Source organism: Pteropus medius, unplaced genomic scaffold (assembly GCF_902729225.1).
Source record: "Pteropus medius unplaced genomic scaffold, Ma_sr-lr_union100, whole genome shotgun sequence".
In the NCBI taxonomy this organism is placed as follows: domain Eukaryota; kingdom Metazoa; phylum Chordata; class Mammalia; order Chiroptera; family Pteropodidae; genus Pteropus; species Pteropus medius.
The window spans coordinates 37,902,180-37,914,591 of NW_024355205.1; the positions used below are offsets into that span (position 1 = coordinate 37,902,180).

Consider the following 12,412-nt stretch of genomic DNA (forward strand, 5'->3'; position numbering starts at 1 on the left):
TAAAAAATAAAAAAATAATAAGAGATCGTAAGCTGACCAGGTCTTTGCAGTCTGTGAGGTCCACCAAGGGCTGCCTCGCCTAGAACATGAAAAAATGGAAAAGGAGAAAATAAATCCTTAACTGGTCGCACCCGCAGAGCCCCCTTCCACACCCCCGCAGGGCGGGGATTAGGACGAAGATGCCTCTGGGGGCCGCTCCCGAGCCTGCCACTTTCCCACACACCGGGCCGCTTTTACGGGGCCCGGGCGTGAGAATGTGAGGCCCCCCCACCTTGGCACAGCTCTTTTTTAGCTTCTCTTTTCCCCCTTTTCGATTGAGTGGAGGCGGAGGCGGGCTTTGCACCAGGAGAGAGAAACCAGAGGGAGACCCGCCAGCACGGTGAAGTCCGCCCGGGGGGTGAGTGCAGTGGCGCCTCCGGCTTTGAGGAGTTGGTCCAGGCGGTGGATGGGGGTCTCCCCAGTGGGGTCCTATCGCCCCATCCCTGCAGAAGAAAAAGTCATCCAGGTGCCCAGGGGTAGAGCATTGTCATTGTAGGAGGTGCTGCCCGCCCCGCAGTCCCTCTGTCAGCTCTTCTGGATACGCCGGTGCCACGCCGACCGCGCCGATCAAGGTCAGAAAGATGATGTCTATGTAAATCGGTCCCCAAGGTGATCACAGTCTAATTAGAATCGTGAGAAGGATTTCTTAGGGAGAGAGGAGTGGATTCCAAACTTCGTGTGGAAAAACAAATATCCAGGAAAAACAAACAAAATCCAAAAAGAGAAATGGGATTATGACACGGTCTAGAGCTACAATAATTTCGTTACACGCGCCGCACACACACGATTTGAACATCGAGGAAAGTGAAATCGTGAAACTATCAGAAGACATCTAAGAATTTCAAAAGTCACCTGAGTGGGGGGGGAGGGGGCTTCTTTGTAAACATGACACAAAATCCCAGACTATAAAGGGAGAAATAGATGTACTCAGCTGAGACATTCTTAAGTCTGTGCTTTAAAAAGCACCATAAGCAATGTTTTCAAAGTAAAAGGCAAGTTTGCAAAGCACCCGCCCCCGCCCACCGAGGGGCCCCCTCTGAACCTCCAGGCCACGTTTGTCCTAAAGACCCCAGTGTCTTCCGCAGCAGTCCGCTTTGTTCTGCTGTGTACTGTCCCTTCTTTGTGTGGACAATGCTTCAAAGGGTTGCGCTCGTGACCACGTGCCAACCTCACCGCCAGCCCGGGACCTGGGCGGGCCGCGGCGCGTGGCGCATCGGACCGTGATGCACTTGCGAAGCTGCTCCGTCCGTGTCATCCGGTTTCCCAGCCGCAGCCCTGTCGGCACTTGGGGATGACAATTCTCTGCCATGGGGGCCGTCCTGCGGGCTGTGGGATGCTTCGCAGCACCCTTGGCCTTGACCCAGTAACACACCAGTTACGCCACCCCACCCGTTAGGACAACCAGAACGTCCCCAGATGCTGCCAGTGTGCCCGGGGAACCAAGTCACCCCGACTGAGAACCACGGATTCTCACGAGTTCCCCTCACAGAGGGGCGGAGAGCCGGGTCCCGGGTGGCGTGTCGAGGTGCTCGGGCTCGTCACGACGGGCACAGGGGTGCCGCCGAAGCCTGAGTCGCTGTTCTGCCACCCGCTGAGCATGCGTACAGTTATAGAGACGAACGTCAGAAAAAGACCTGTTCCCGTCTTCAGCTGAGCAGCTGGAGATGCTCCGAAGGGCAGGGTTCAGCGTACAGAGGACAGCGGAAGTCCAGGTGTGACCTGGAACTTGGGGTCACACCGGTGACAGCGGCGTGAGCCTAGGTGGGGGAGCTGCATGTGGAGCCAGCCAGGGCAGCACTGAGTGGGCCCTTCCGTCGTGCTGGCCAGGTCCTGCTGATGGCCGGGCCTCCTTTCTACTCTGTTAGTCCATTTGACCGAGGCCCCCCAAACTCTAGACCTTGAGGGTGTGACATAAACTCTGTAGAGTCCTTGGACCCAGGCTCACCATGGCGGTTACCACAGCAGAGGGATCTTCTCCTCCACCCCCACCCCAGACCTTTCCTGGCTCCCCCAAGGGCCAGCAGGCAGCAGACGCCCACCAATTCGTGGGGTATCAGGAAGGAGAATCCGGTAACGGAGACCTTCGTTATCCAGTGTAGACGGACACCAACAGCAGCACTGTGTGACAGGGTGACGCTGGGCCCCAGGAGACCTGGACTTGACCCCAGGTCTGTCCTCCACTCACTGAGGACTTAGGCACGACCCCCGTGCGCCTGGGGGTCGCGGCTGTGACACGCTGCAGCCTGTCAGCAGGCCATGGGCCGCGGCGTCCTGTCCCTCTGTCCTGGAGGAGCTGTCCCCTCCTCCGCTGGCTGACCTGGAGTGTCTGTGCCGATCTCCACGGTGTGAAGGCTCCCGCCATGGCTGGAGCCACCAACGTTTTAGCAATCAATTTACAAAATGCCCAAAAATTTAGAACGGCTCTCGTGAGCTGGTCCGAGCGGCCCAGCCACGGTCAGCCTCGGCGAGAAGGGACTCACATGGCCGTGCACTTCAGGCTGGCGTCGCTTCCTGCCAAAGGAACAATAGTGTCTCCAGCACAGGCCCCCAGCTGGCGGTAGTTTGTCTCATCAGCCCCAGGGACTGACACGAAAATGCAGTGCGTTTGGAGAGGGCCGATGGGGAACCGGACGTTCACACGGCGGCAGGACAGCACCCCACGCGTTGCTTTGAGCGCAAGGGGGCGGGGGAGGGGTCAGACCGCCACCCTGTCCCAAGCCGGGCTCCACCACTGACAGTGGGTCACCCGGACGTGCTCTCTCTTCTGATTAATGGAACGGGACTGGCGAACTTAGCTCACCACTCACCTCCGACGGGGCCATCGGGCCGTGAGCGGCAACTTCTGGACAATGAGAAACTGGGGTAGAAGGAGCGAGGGAAGCCAGGAGCAGCCCAGCGGGGAGGTGTTCTGCTCAGTCTCCCCGAAACCGGCAGTGCGAGGGGGCCGTCCAAGAGAAAGACTGGGGGGCAGAGGGGTGTCCCAGGACGCGCACCACGCGGGGGCCCCTCCCAGACCCTGACGGTGTGGTCGCACCGTGACGGGTTTTTGTGTATTCTGCGGAAGTGAAGTATTTTAACCATGGTCACCTAAGTCCTCTGTCTCCTCCATGACTCACTCAGACACGTGTCCCTGCACAATGAGCGACACTGGAGCGAGCGTGGGCATTTTTAGATGTTTAGGGAAGCACTGAGTGAGCTGAACTGGGGAGAGAGTTAGCGTCTGGGATGGTGGGACACACGGGCGCGGTTTGCAGCGGCGCCCACGTGTCCCCTTGTCACCAGCTGTTCTGGAATAACTTCCAGAAATACTCTCGCCACCCGTTTTGATAACTTACCCACCACTGTGACAAACGGGTGTGGGGTCACAGGTCAAACTGCAACATGCATTTGTCCCACGGGTCCAGCAGCCTCGTATGTGGGGTGATTGCATCCTCAGCCGTGTACGGATGTGGGGGCCAGTCCTTGCTGGCGCCTAGGCAAACCGGACAGCCCGAGTCAGCGGCACAAGGGTGCGGCCCGTCCGGTTTTTGGCGGGAATCACGGCCGTGGGATTTGTCACAACTCCTGCTTGTGGTGCACAATCCCGTAGCAGAGTTACGAGCAGCAACGTGTCAGAGTGTGAAGACAAAGGTCGCATGCCACTCTACTATCAATAACTAATAAACCACACTACAGGAACAGCTGTAATTATCTTTTTCATCTCCCTACAGAAAGTATTTCAAAATTAGTGTCGTAAGAAGAGGCAACCGAAGAGCACTCTGAAAAAGCGGCATTATGGTGCCACATCAGGCGATGAGCTAACGGCGGGGCTGATGCCTTTCCGGATGCTGTGAATGTGTCCACTTTCTCCTTTGTTTGAAATTTCTTTTTTTATTCTAAATAAATGTTTTAATGTGATCTTGTATTCGTCACGCTGTACACTTTTTCTCGAAGAGGCCCCGTGTTCAGGGTTAGCAAAGCCAGATGCAGCCCAGGACCCGGGGCTGGGCAGGCGAACCGCAAGGACATGGGATGGAGGACACCTGCCTTCTGAGTGGCTCTGGGGACAGAGGAGGCCGGGTGAGGTGGAGCTGGTCATAGGGAAGGCAGGGGCTTGTGACTTTTCAGCACCGGGGCCTGAACTAGTGGCTAGGGACATAGAGGAGGAGCCAGGATGGCCAATGCTCAAGAAATTCGAAGGCGGCCTAGGTGATGGCCTCCTGCAGACCTGAACAGTGTGTGCACAGGCCAAGGCCATGCCTGCGGGCAGCCCCACCCTTCGGCCCTCACAGGGACCCATCGGGGGAGCTCAGAATCCACACGGACCTGCTGACGCCGTGGGAAGGGCAGGAGCAAGCCCTCCAGCCGCAGCTGCCGGCTTCGCCCGAGCCCGGAGTGTGTCTATGCTGCGATGTTTCAGGAGAATCGCACCCAGAGACAACATTCACCCTGCAGCGGCTCTACCAGCCCAGCGGGGGCCACGCAGCGCCAGCTTCTGCGGAGTTAACGGCTGTACGACCGTGTGTACCAGGGAAAACACCAGCGGAAAACCCAGGAATAAACGAGCCTGTAGTTCTCAGTTTAAAGAACTTGCAGTCGAGGCTGTTTCGCAAACAAAGCATATGGAGGAAATTTATTTGCAATTGGAAACCATTTTCACAAACGACTAAGTAAGAAAGGTGAGTAATCGCTCGGTGTTAACCGCGCGAGGGACAGGCATCTCGGTGGCCGGCTCCGGGCTCAGGGCCCCTCAGTCTGGAGGACCCATTTGTTTGCTTTCTTCCTCTTCAAAACTCACATTTCCTGAGAAGAGAGGGGGCACATGAATGCGTTCGATAACTAATATTTTTCTATTTAAAAATGTTTGATTTGCTAACAGATCTGTCATAAATAATATAAATATTAAATATTTATCAGGCAAAAAAAAAATGGAGTGTTCATTTTTATACAATACAGACGTTTATAGCTTCCCTTCTGGCACCAGGTACAGACGGAGCGAGGCGAGGCTGCCGGTGGGGACCCGCCCCCCCCCGAACGTGTCCCGCGGGCAGACTGCTCCCCGCCTGTGCCACACCCCTCCCTGGTGCCGCCCCTTCCGTCACCTCTCAGCCCTCTCAGCTCACCTGGGGTCCAACCCTCCCAGAAACACGTCCTAATGCCGCCCCCGGTCAGTCAGGCCCCCGGTCCTGTTCCCGGCAGCCACATGGCGGTCACGCTGCAGTCCAGCCAATGTCCCGTGAGCGTCCCAGCAGTCCCATGGGGCTGAGCACCCGGCCCCACCGCCTGGTCCGAGCAGCTCTGCTGCTCAGACATTGTACGGACAGGAGCCCACAGAGCCCCACGGCCACTGTGCCACTGCGCCTCCGAGGGGTCCTCCTCGCTGCATCACGTGAACGAGGGACGCAGGGAGGGGAGGGCAAGGGGTCACCTGGCCACTAACTGGTGCAGCCAGGTTTCTACCCCAAGGCGCTTGGCCGTGGCACACAGTTCTTGGTGTGTGACTACAGTATCTAAGGTCGCACTGCTGACGGAAGCCTGCTCTCTGTATGTTTAAAGTATTTGGATAAAAAATGCTTCTATGTGATTTATTTCGGGTATTATTTTCAAAAGAAAGGGAAAGCTATTTGCTCTTAATATACAGCAGAGACAAACTAGGTCGCCCAGGGTCCCAGGCCCAGGGGCCACAAACGCCAGGCTGTTCCCGGACCATCAGCCACCGGTGTCCGCTGCACAGAGACGCAGGAAATCGTTTTGAAGGAAGGGAACCCTCGCTGATCTTTCGGGCTCTACCCTCAGCACGCGGGGAGAGATGTTTAAAATTCCAAGAACGGGGAGCCCAGGTTCACTGGCGGTCACACCCCTGCCCCAGACCCGCCAGGCAAAGCTCCTGGATTAACGGCACATCAAACCCACTTGGAAAGGGCCACCCCCGGCAGCGCCAGTGCCTGCGCAGGGCCCCGCGGCTCGGCCACGGCAAACCGTGGAGTGGAATGATGCCATGACGTCCGTTCCCAGCGGGGCTGTGCAGCCGAGGCCGGCTCTCCCGGAGGGGCCGGCGGTCAGCGAGGGGTGGACGCCAGGGGCTCGCCGGGCCCCCGCTGGCGCTGCCGCCCTAGGAGGTTTGCAGGAGCACCGAGCGGGGAGCAGCCTGGGTCCCGGGGGGTCCTCGGGCCTGGCCCAGGCCTGGCCTCCGCCAGCTGCGCCCCCGCTTCGCCCCCCTCCCTGGCCCGGAGCCCGGGCTCACCCTGGTCCATGGAGTCGAAGCGGAACTCCTCGCGGTCGCTCTCGCGGGCCTCGTCCCTGAAGGACTCGCCGTCGTCCTCCGCAGGCCGCAGGAAATCCGCCTCGCCCTCCAACAGGTCGGTCAGCGGCTCGACCTCCTCCCTGGACTCCGTGCCGCCTGCGAGGAAACGGAGGAGGGCGGAGCGGCGCGGAGGGCGGCCCGTGCCGCGCGTGCGCCCCGCCTGCCTCTGGGCGCCACCCCGCCCAGCCCCGCCAGGCCTGGCCAGCAGGGCGTCTGGTGCCCAGTTGTAGGGAGCCAAAGCTCCCCAAATTCAAAAGAGTGCATGGTTTATCTCAGGAGGCCTGCTTGCATAAAAAAGAAAAGGCTGGTTCTGTTGAATTTCAGGAAGAAGATTAAGTATAGCCTAAGGGAGTGTCGAAGGGCGTGTCAAAGGGCGTGTCAAAGGAAGTGTCAATTGCACCTGGATCTTCAGGATGTTACTTTTGTGTTGTTTTGGAATGCAAATAGAAACAGATTGTGTTTAAAAGGAGGTTAAGAATTAAACTCGGGGAGGCAGTTGTGAGATCTGCTCTCCCTCCTGCACCCTGTCTGTCTTCTCTTTTTTCTCAGTCCCCGCTCCCCCATTCAGGTACCCGGTTTGACTTGGTCGGCTGGCTTCCGACAGAGTGGCGCCCGAACAGGGACCTGAAAACGGGGGGAAAAAGCAAGGACCCACCGCAAGAAGAGTGCACTCGAGATTGGCCAAAGAAGCCGTGGGCGGTGAAGGTGAGTACGCAGGAGTTTTTGTAAATATAGAAACTGTAAGAGAAAATATAATGGGCCAAGGAAATAGTCGACTGCTATTTGTACATATGCTTAAGAATATGCTTAGAGTTAGAGGAGCTAAAGTAGCTCAGCAACAGTTAATTAAGTTTTTGCAATTTATAGAAGAAGTTTGTCCCTGGTTCCCTGAGGAAGGGACAATTGATTTAGAGACATGGTTAAGAGTGGGTAAAAAGTTACGGGATTACTATGATGACCACGGACCTACTAAGGTTCCGGCAGATACTTTTGGGCTTTGGACTTTCATTAGAGATTCTTTAGACCCTAGGCATGAAAGAGATCAGATTAAAGAACAAATGTCACCTGTACTTAAAACAGAAAGTGTTCATGAGTATGACGAATCTGAGGCTGCTGGGGTTGTGCCTTCTGCTCCTCCGATGCCTCCCCCTCCTTTCAACTCCATTTTTACTGATGAACAAACTTTTACAGTTTGCTAATATGCAGTCATTTATCTTTCCTCGTGTAATTAAGACCACCCCGATACAGAATGCTCTTAATATATTTACTGATGGTTCCTCTAATGGAAAAGCCGTGTATGCTGTTGACAACCAAAATCCTACTGTCATACAAACATCCCCTGCATCTGCTCAGATTGTAGAATTGCGGGCAGTTGCTGCAATTTTTCAAATATTCGCTCAACAACCCCTTAACCTATATACTGATAGTCAATACATTGCTAAAGCTTTAATTATATTGGAGACTGTACCTTATATTGCTACCCACAATTCTGAGGTGCATTCATTATTGGCGCAAATTCAATTGGCTATGCACAACAGAAAAGAATTCTGCTATGTGACTCATATTCGAGCTCATACAAATCTCCCTGGTCCTTTGTCTAAGGCTAATGCACTTGTTGATGCAGCCACCCACCTATGTCTGCTTGCTAGTAATGTTGAACAAGCACGACAATCTCATGCTATACGTCATCAAAATAGTTCTTATCTAAGAAAGCAATTTCATCTCACCAGAGAAGCAGCAAGACAAATTATAAAAAGTTGTCCCACTTGCCCTCAGTTTTTTCATGTTCCTCATTATGGTATTAATCCCCGTGGTTTGATACCGAATCAAATTTGGCAGATGGATGTAACCCACATTCCTGAATTTGGTAAATTAAAATATGTACATGTTACTGTAGATACATTTTCTGGATTCATTTTCGCTTCTGCTTTGACTGGTGAAGCCACTAAACATGTTATTGATCACTGCTTACGCTGCTTTGCAGCTATTGGATGTCCTCAAATTCTTAAGACAGACAATGGCTCTGGTTATACTAGTGCCGCTTTTAAAACATTTTGATCTCAGTTACATATTGAACATAAAACTGGTATTCCTTACAACCCACAAGGTCAAGGCATTGTGGAACGTGCCCATGGCTCTCTAAAGACTCAACTTGAGAAAATAAAAAAAGGGGAGTTATACCCCTATTCTCCACAAAATTATTTAAATCATGCCTTATTCATTTTAAATTTTTTAAATTTGGATGCCAAAGGGCACTCTGCAGCTGAGCGCTTATGGCATCCCACTACTACTTTTAATTATGCCACTGTAAGATGGAAAGATCCGTTAACTGGACAATGGAATGGACCAGATCCTGTACTAATATGGGGGCGAGGGCATGTTTGTGTTTTTCCGCAGGGAGCTGACGGAGCACGCTGGTTGCCTGAACGACTAGTACAGCATGCCGAAAATGAACATCGAGATTATTCTTCTGATGGGAATACTGATTAATCCAACAGTTTACGCCGCAGTGCATTGGGCTTACATCCCAGATCCTCCGGTACTACATCCAACTGTTTGGTCTGGGCCACAGATCCAGGTTTTTTCTAATAACTCTAAACTTTTAGGATTGCCATTAGCCATGGAACAGCGATATGTATATGATAATTTTAATTTTTCCGGATCAGCAATAGGACTACCTATTTGTTTTCTAATCAATTCTACTTCCCAACCTGGGTGTTTGAATATCACGGAGCAGCCTTAGCATAAGAAAGGAGGAGCTGTTATGCTTGGGGCTCCTGATGGCGAAGTTGTAAGCAATAATGATACAATTCCGTTTGAACTTTGTCACTCAAAGAAGCCTGTGCAAAAAGATTCAGTATGGTGGCATCGTTGTCATCAAGAGAATGTCACTTTGTATCCAGTATCAGGACTTAATGAAACTGTTTGGGACTTCTCTCGGCCTTATAACACTGAGACTGCTTTATCTGCTGGACTCTGGAAAACAAGCTCTGGCGCTTGGCAGACTCATATTTGGAAACTGGCTGCCGGACTTGTGTTAATAATTGTCAGCTGTCTAATTGTGTTACTCCTGTTAACATTTCTGTTCTTGTGCTTAGATAACCACCATTTATAATGGTTCCTGTTAACCTTACAGGCCCTTGGTTTGATGAATATGGGTTACAGGTTTTACAAAAAAATAACACGGCCTTAGGAAGATCTATAAGGGCTGTGGCTGTGGCTGTTGTTGTGGCAGGTATTCTTGTAGCCTTAAAAGAAGCTCCCGAACTACAAATAAATACTGGTCAAACAGTGTAAGAATTTATAAAGGGTTTAAAAGGTTTAGTCCCTACTTGGGGACCATTTACTCATTTATTAGGATTTGTTATCGTTCTAGCCTGTTTCATCTTGTGAAATGCGTAATACAAGCAGTGCGAGATGTTGGTTCCGAGATACATGCAATAAAGTTAAGAAATAAAAGTACCCCAATATAGTGGCTGGTAGTCAAAGACGGGTAAGGACTTCTTGGAAACTGGACAACCTAAGACAGGGCATGTATGATGGAATACATGTTCCAATGACGGGTAAGCTCCATGTTTCGCAGGAAGCCACCTAAGACAGGCACAGTCTACTATAAAGTAAAAAAGGGGGAATTGTAGGGAGCCAAAGCTCCCCAAATTCAAAAGAGTGCATGGTTTATCTCAGGAGGCCTGCTTGCATAAAAAAGAAAAGGCTGGTTCTGTTGAATTTCAGGAAGAAGATTAAGTATAGTCGAAGGGCGTGTCAAAGGGCGTGTCAAAGGAAGTGTCAATTGCACCTGGATCTTCAGGATGTTACTTTTGTGTTGTTTTGGAATGCAAATAGAAACAGATTGTGTTTAAAAGGAGGTTAAGAATTAAACTCAGAGAGGCAGTTGTGAGATCTGCTCTCCCTCCTGCACCCTGTCTGTCTTCTCTTTTTTCTCAGTCCCCGCTCCCCCATTCAGGTACCCGGTTTGACTTGGTCGGCTGGCTTCCGACACCCAGTCACAGTGACTCCACTTCCCACGGGTTGTGACCGCCACCTGGAGAAGGGGAAGCTCTCCGTTCCCAGGGTTCTCGAGATGATGGCGATGAGCTCTGGTCTCCAAAGGGAAGAGGACAGAGCCAAGGCCCAGAGAGCAGACACCTGCGGCCTGATCCAGCCGCACCTGACGCTGTCCCGCCCTGGCCGTCGGCCCTGTCAGTACCGTCCCACCGCGGCCGACGCGAGTTGGGGTTCAGCCACGTGCCATAGAAGGGCGAGCACCCAGTGCGACCTCCTCCACCGTGCCGGTCAGCTCGACCCTTTCTCAGGACGACCACGGGGATGGGCGTGGAGAGGTGCAGCCCAGACCCCTCTCAGACCCCTCTTCAGGGACGGGCTAGTCACCCAGCTGCTGTCGCTGCCTTGCCCGAGGTCCCGCCCACAGCTGATCACTGACCAAAGGACAGTGTTTTCTGTTCTAACTCTGGGGCTTCCACAGAATCAGCCAAGGTTGTTGGGGACCCGCTCCGCACCCCGGGAAGCTCTGGTCCCAAACGTTCTCCTGAATGTCGCCCCACACACAGAAGGGACCCTGCGTCAGCCCCGCAGGGAGCCGGCCCACAGCCCGCCTGTGCAGAGGCCGAGCATGGCCGGTCCCGCAGCCCCCATACCCTCCAGCGCCGGAGCCTCTTCCTGGCCAGGCACGTCCGTGGATGGCCGCCCCTCAGGCAGGCTCGGCGTCCACAGGGCCAGTTCTGTGATCTTGGTGGCTTTCCATTTCGGAACGACAGCTATTAATGTCTCCTCCTCCTCCTCCTCTTCTCCTCGTTCCTGTTTTAAGTTTAAAAATGTGAATTGGTGGAAACTTTGTAAGGGATCCTTAAAGCAAGGGGAGAAAGAACAGGTTTTTAATTGTATTTGAGCATTTTTATGACACGACTCGGTGATCAGGTCGATTGCCGACCATCTAGTGTATAATCTGAGGGTTGAAAGGGGCTCACAAAGGAACCAGGATGAGAAACGGCGGTGCGGTGGGGCTCTGCGCCCACGCTCTCCCCTCCGATGCCAGGACATCCCCAGGCTCTCTCTTCCCAGCTGTCTGGAACGGTTCAAAAATGACCGGGATGAATGCCTTTTTCAGTGGCTCAGCCACATTTTCCTGCTCTCAGATACTTTATCTATAATAAAGCCAATATCACGGTAATAAAAGGCCTAACGACAAGCTAAGACAACCCTAGAATGATATCAGTGGGCAGAAACACTAAAGCTCTAGTCTCAGGACTTATGGAAGGAAAATAAATTCCAGAGCAGCCACTTTCCGACGCTGCAGCCCACAGAGGAGACCCATGGGCCGGCCCCAAGCACAGACCCGGAGCAGCACCCACGTGCTCATCTCCACCCCCAACTCCCCCGAGATTCTCTACTTCATTCCGTTTCGCGTTTTGAAACGTCGCTCACAACCCACTAAACTGGCATCGTGACTCATGAACGGGCTGCAACACGTACTCCGAAAGGCGTTCTACGGCTATAGAATCGGTAAACTTTTCTGTCACCGATTTGGGGTTTTGCTGGCCCTCTGGTGTCCGCAGCAACCACTAACCTTGAAGTTGCAGTCCAGAGCGGCCACAGGGACATAGTCAGCATAGCTGGGCGTCAGTAAGACCGTTTACGGAGTCACGGGTAGAACCCCGCGCCTGCGGGGGGGTGGGGGGGGGTGTGAAATGGTGCCACCGCGGTGAAAACATTTGGCGCTTCTCAAGAAACGAACCCTAGAATTACCAGAGGACCCAGGAATTCCACTCCTAGGTACTCACCCGGAAGAACTGAGAAAAGGTACTCAGACGCATCCTTGCCACCAGTGGTCACTGCAGCAATATTCACAGTAACCAAAAGGTGGAAGCATCCCAAGTGAATGGATGCACAAACAAAATGTGATGCAGACAGATGACAGATGATAGATGATAGATGATAGATAGAGGTGATAGATGATAGATAGATAGATAGATAGATAGATAGATAGAGATAGATAGAGATAGAAATAGATAGATAGATAGATAGATATATAGATAGATAGATAGATATAGATAAATAGAGATAGAGATAGAG

The 12,412-nt window shown here is 52.9% G+C and overlaps 1 protein-coding gene across 1 annotated transcript in view; it reads right to left on the reverse strand.

Moving 5' to 3' along the window:
- Window positions 1-4,623: 4,623 nt before the first annotated feature.
- Window positions 4,624-12,412, reverse strand: part of RSPH1 (radial spoke head component 1) — an 18,373-nt gene continuing 10,584 nt past the window's right edge. Inside the window, exons 7-9 of the mRNA XM_039857628.1 lie at window positions 10,978-11,137; window positions 6,263-6,418; window positions 4,624-4,821 (exon numbers count right to left, since the gene is read on the reverse strand). Of these exons, the coding sequence (XP_039713562.1) occupies window positions 4,769-4,821; window positions 6,263-6,418; window positions 10,978-11,137 (369 nt within the window). The 3' untranslated portion in view covers window positions 4,624-4,768. The remainder of the gene's footprint in view (window positions 4,822-6,262; window positions 6,419-10,977; window positions 11,138-12,412) is intronic.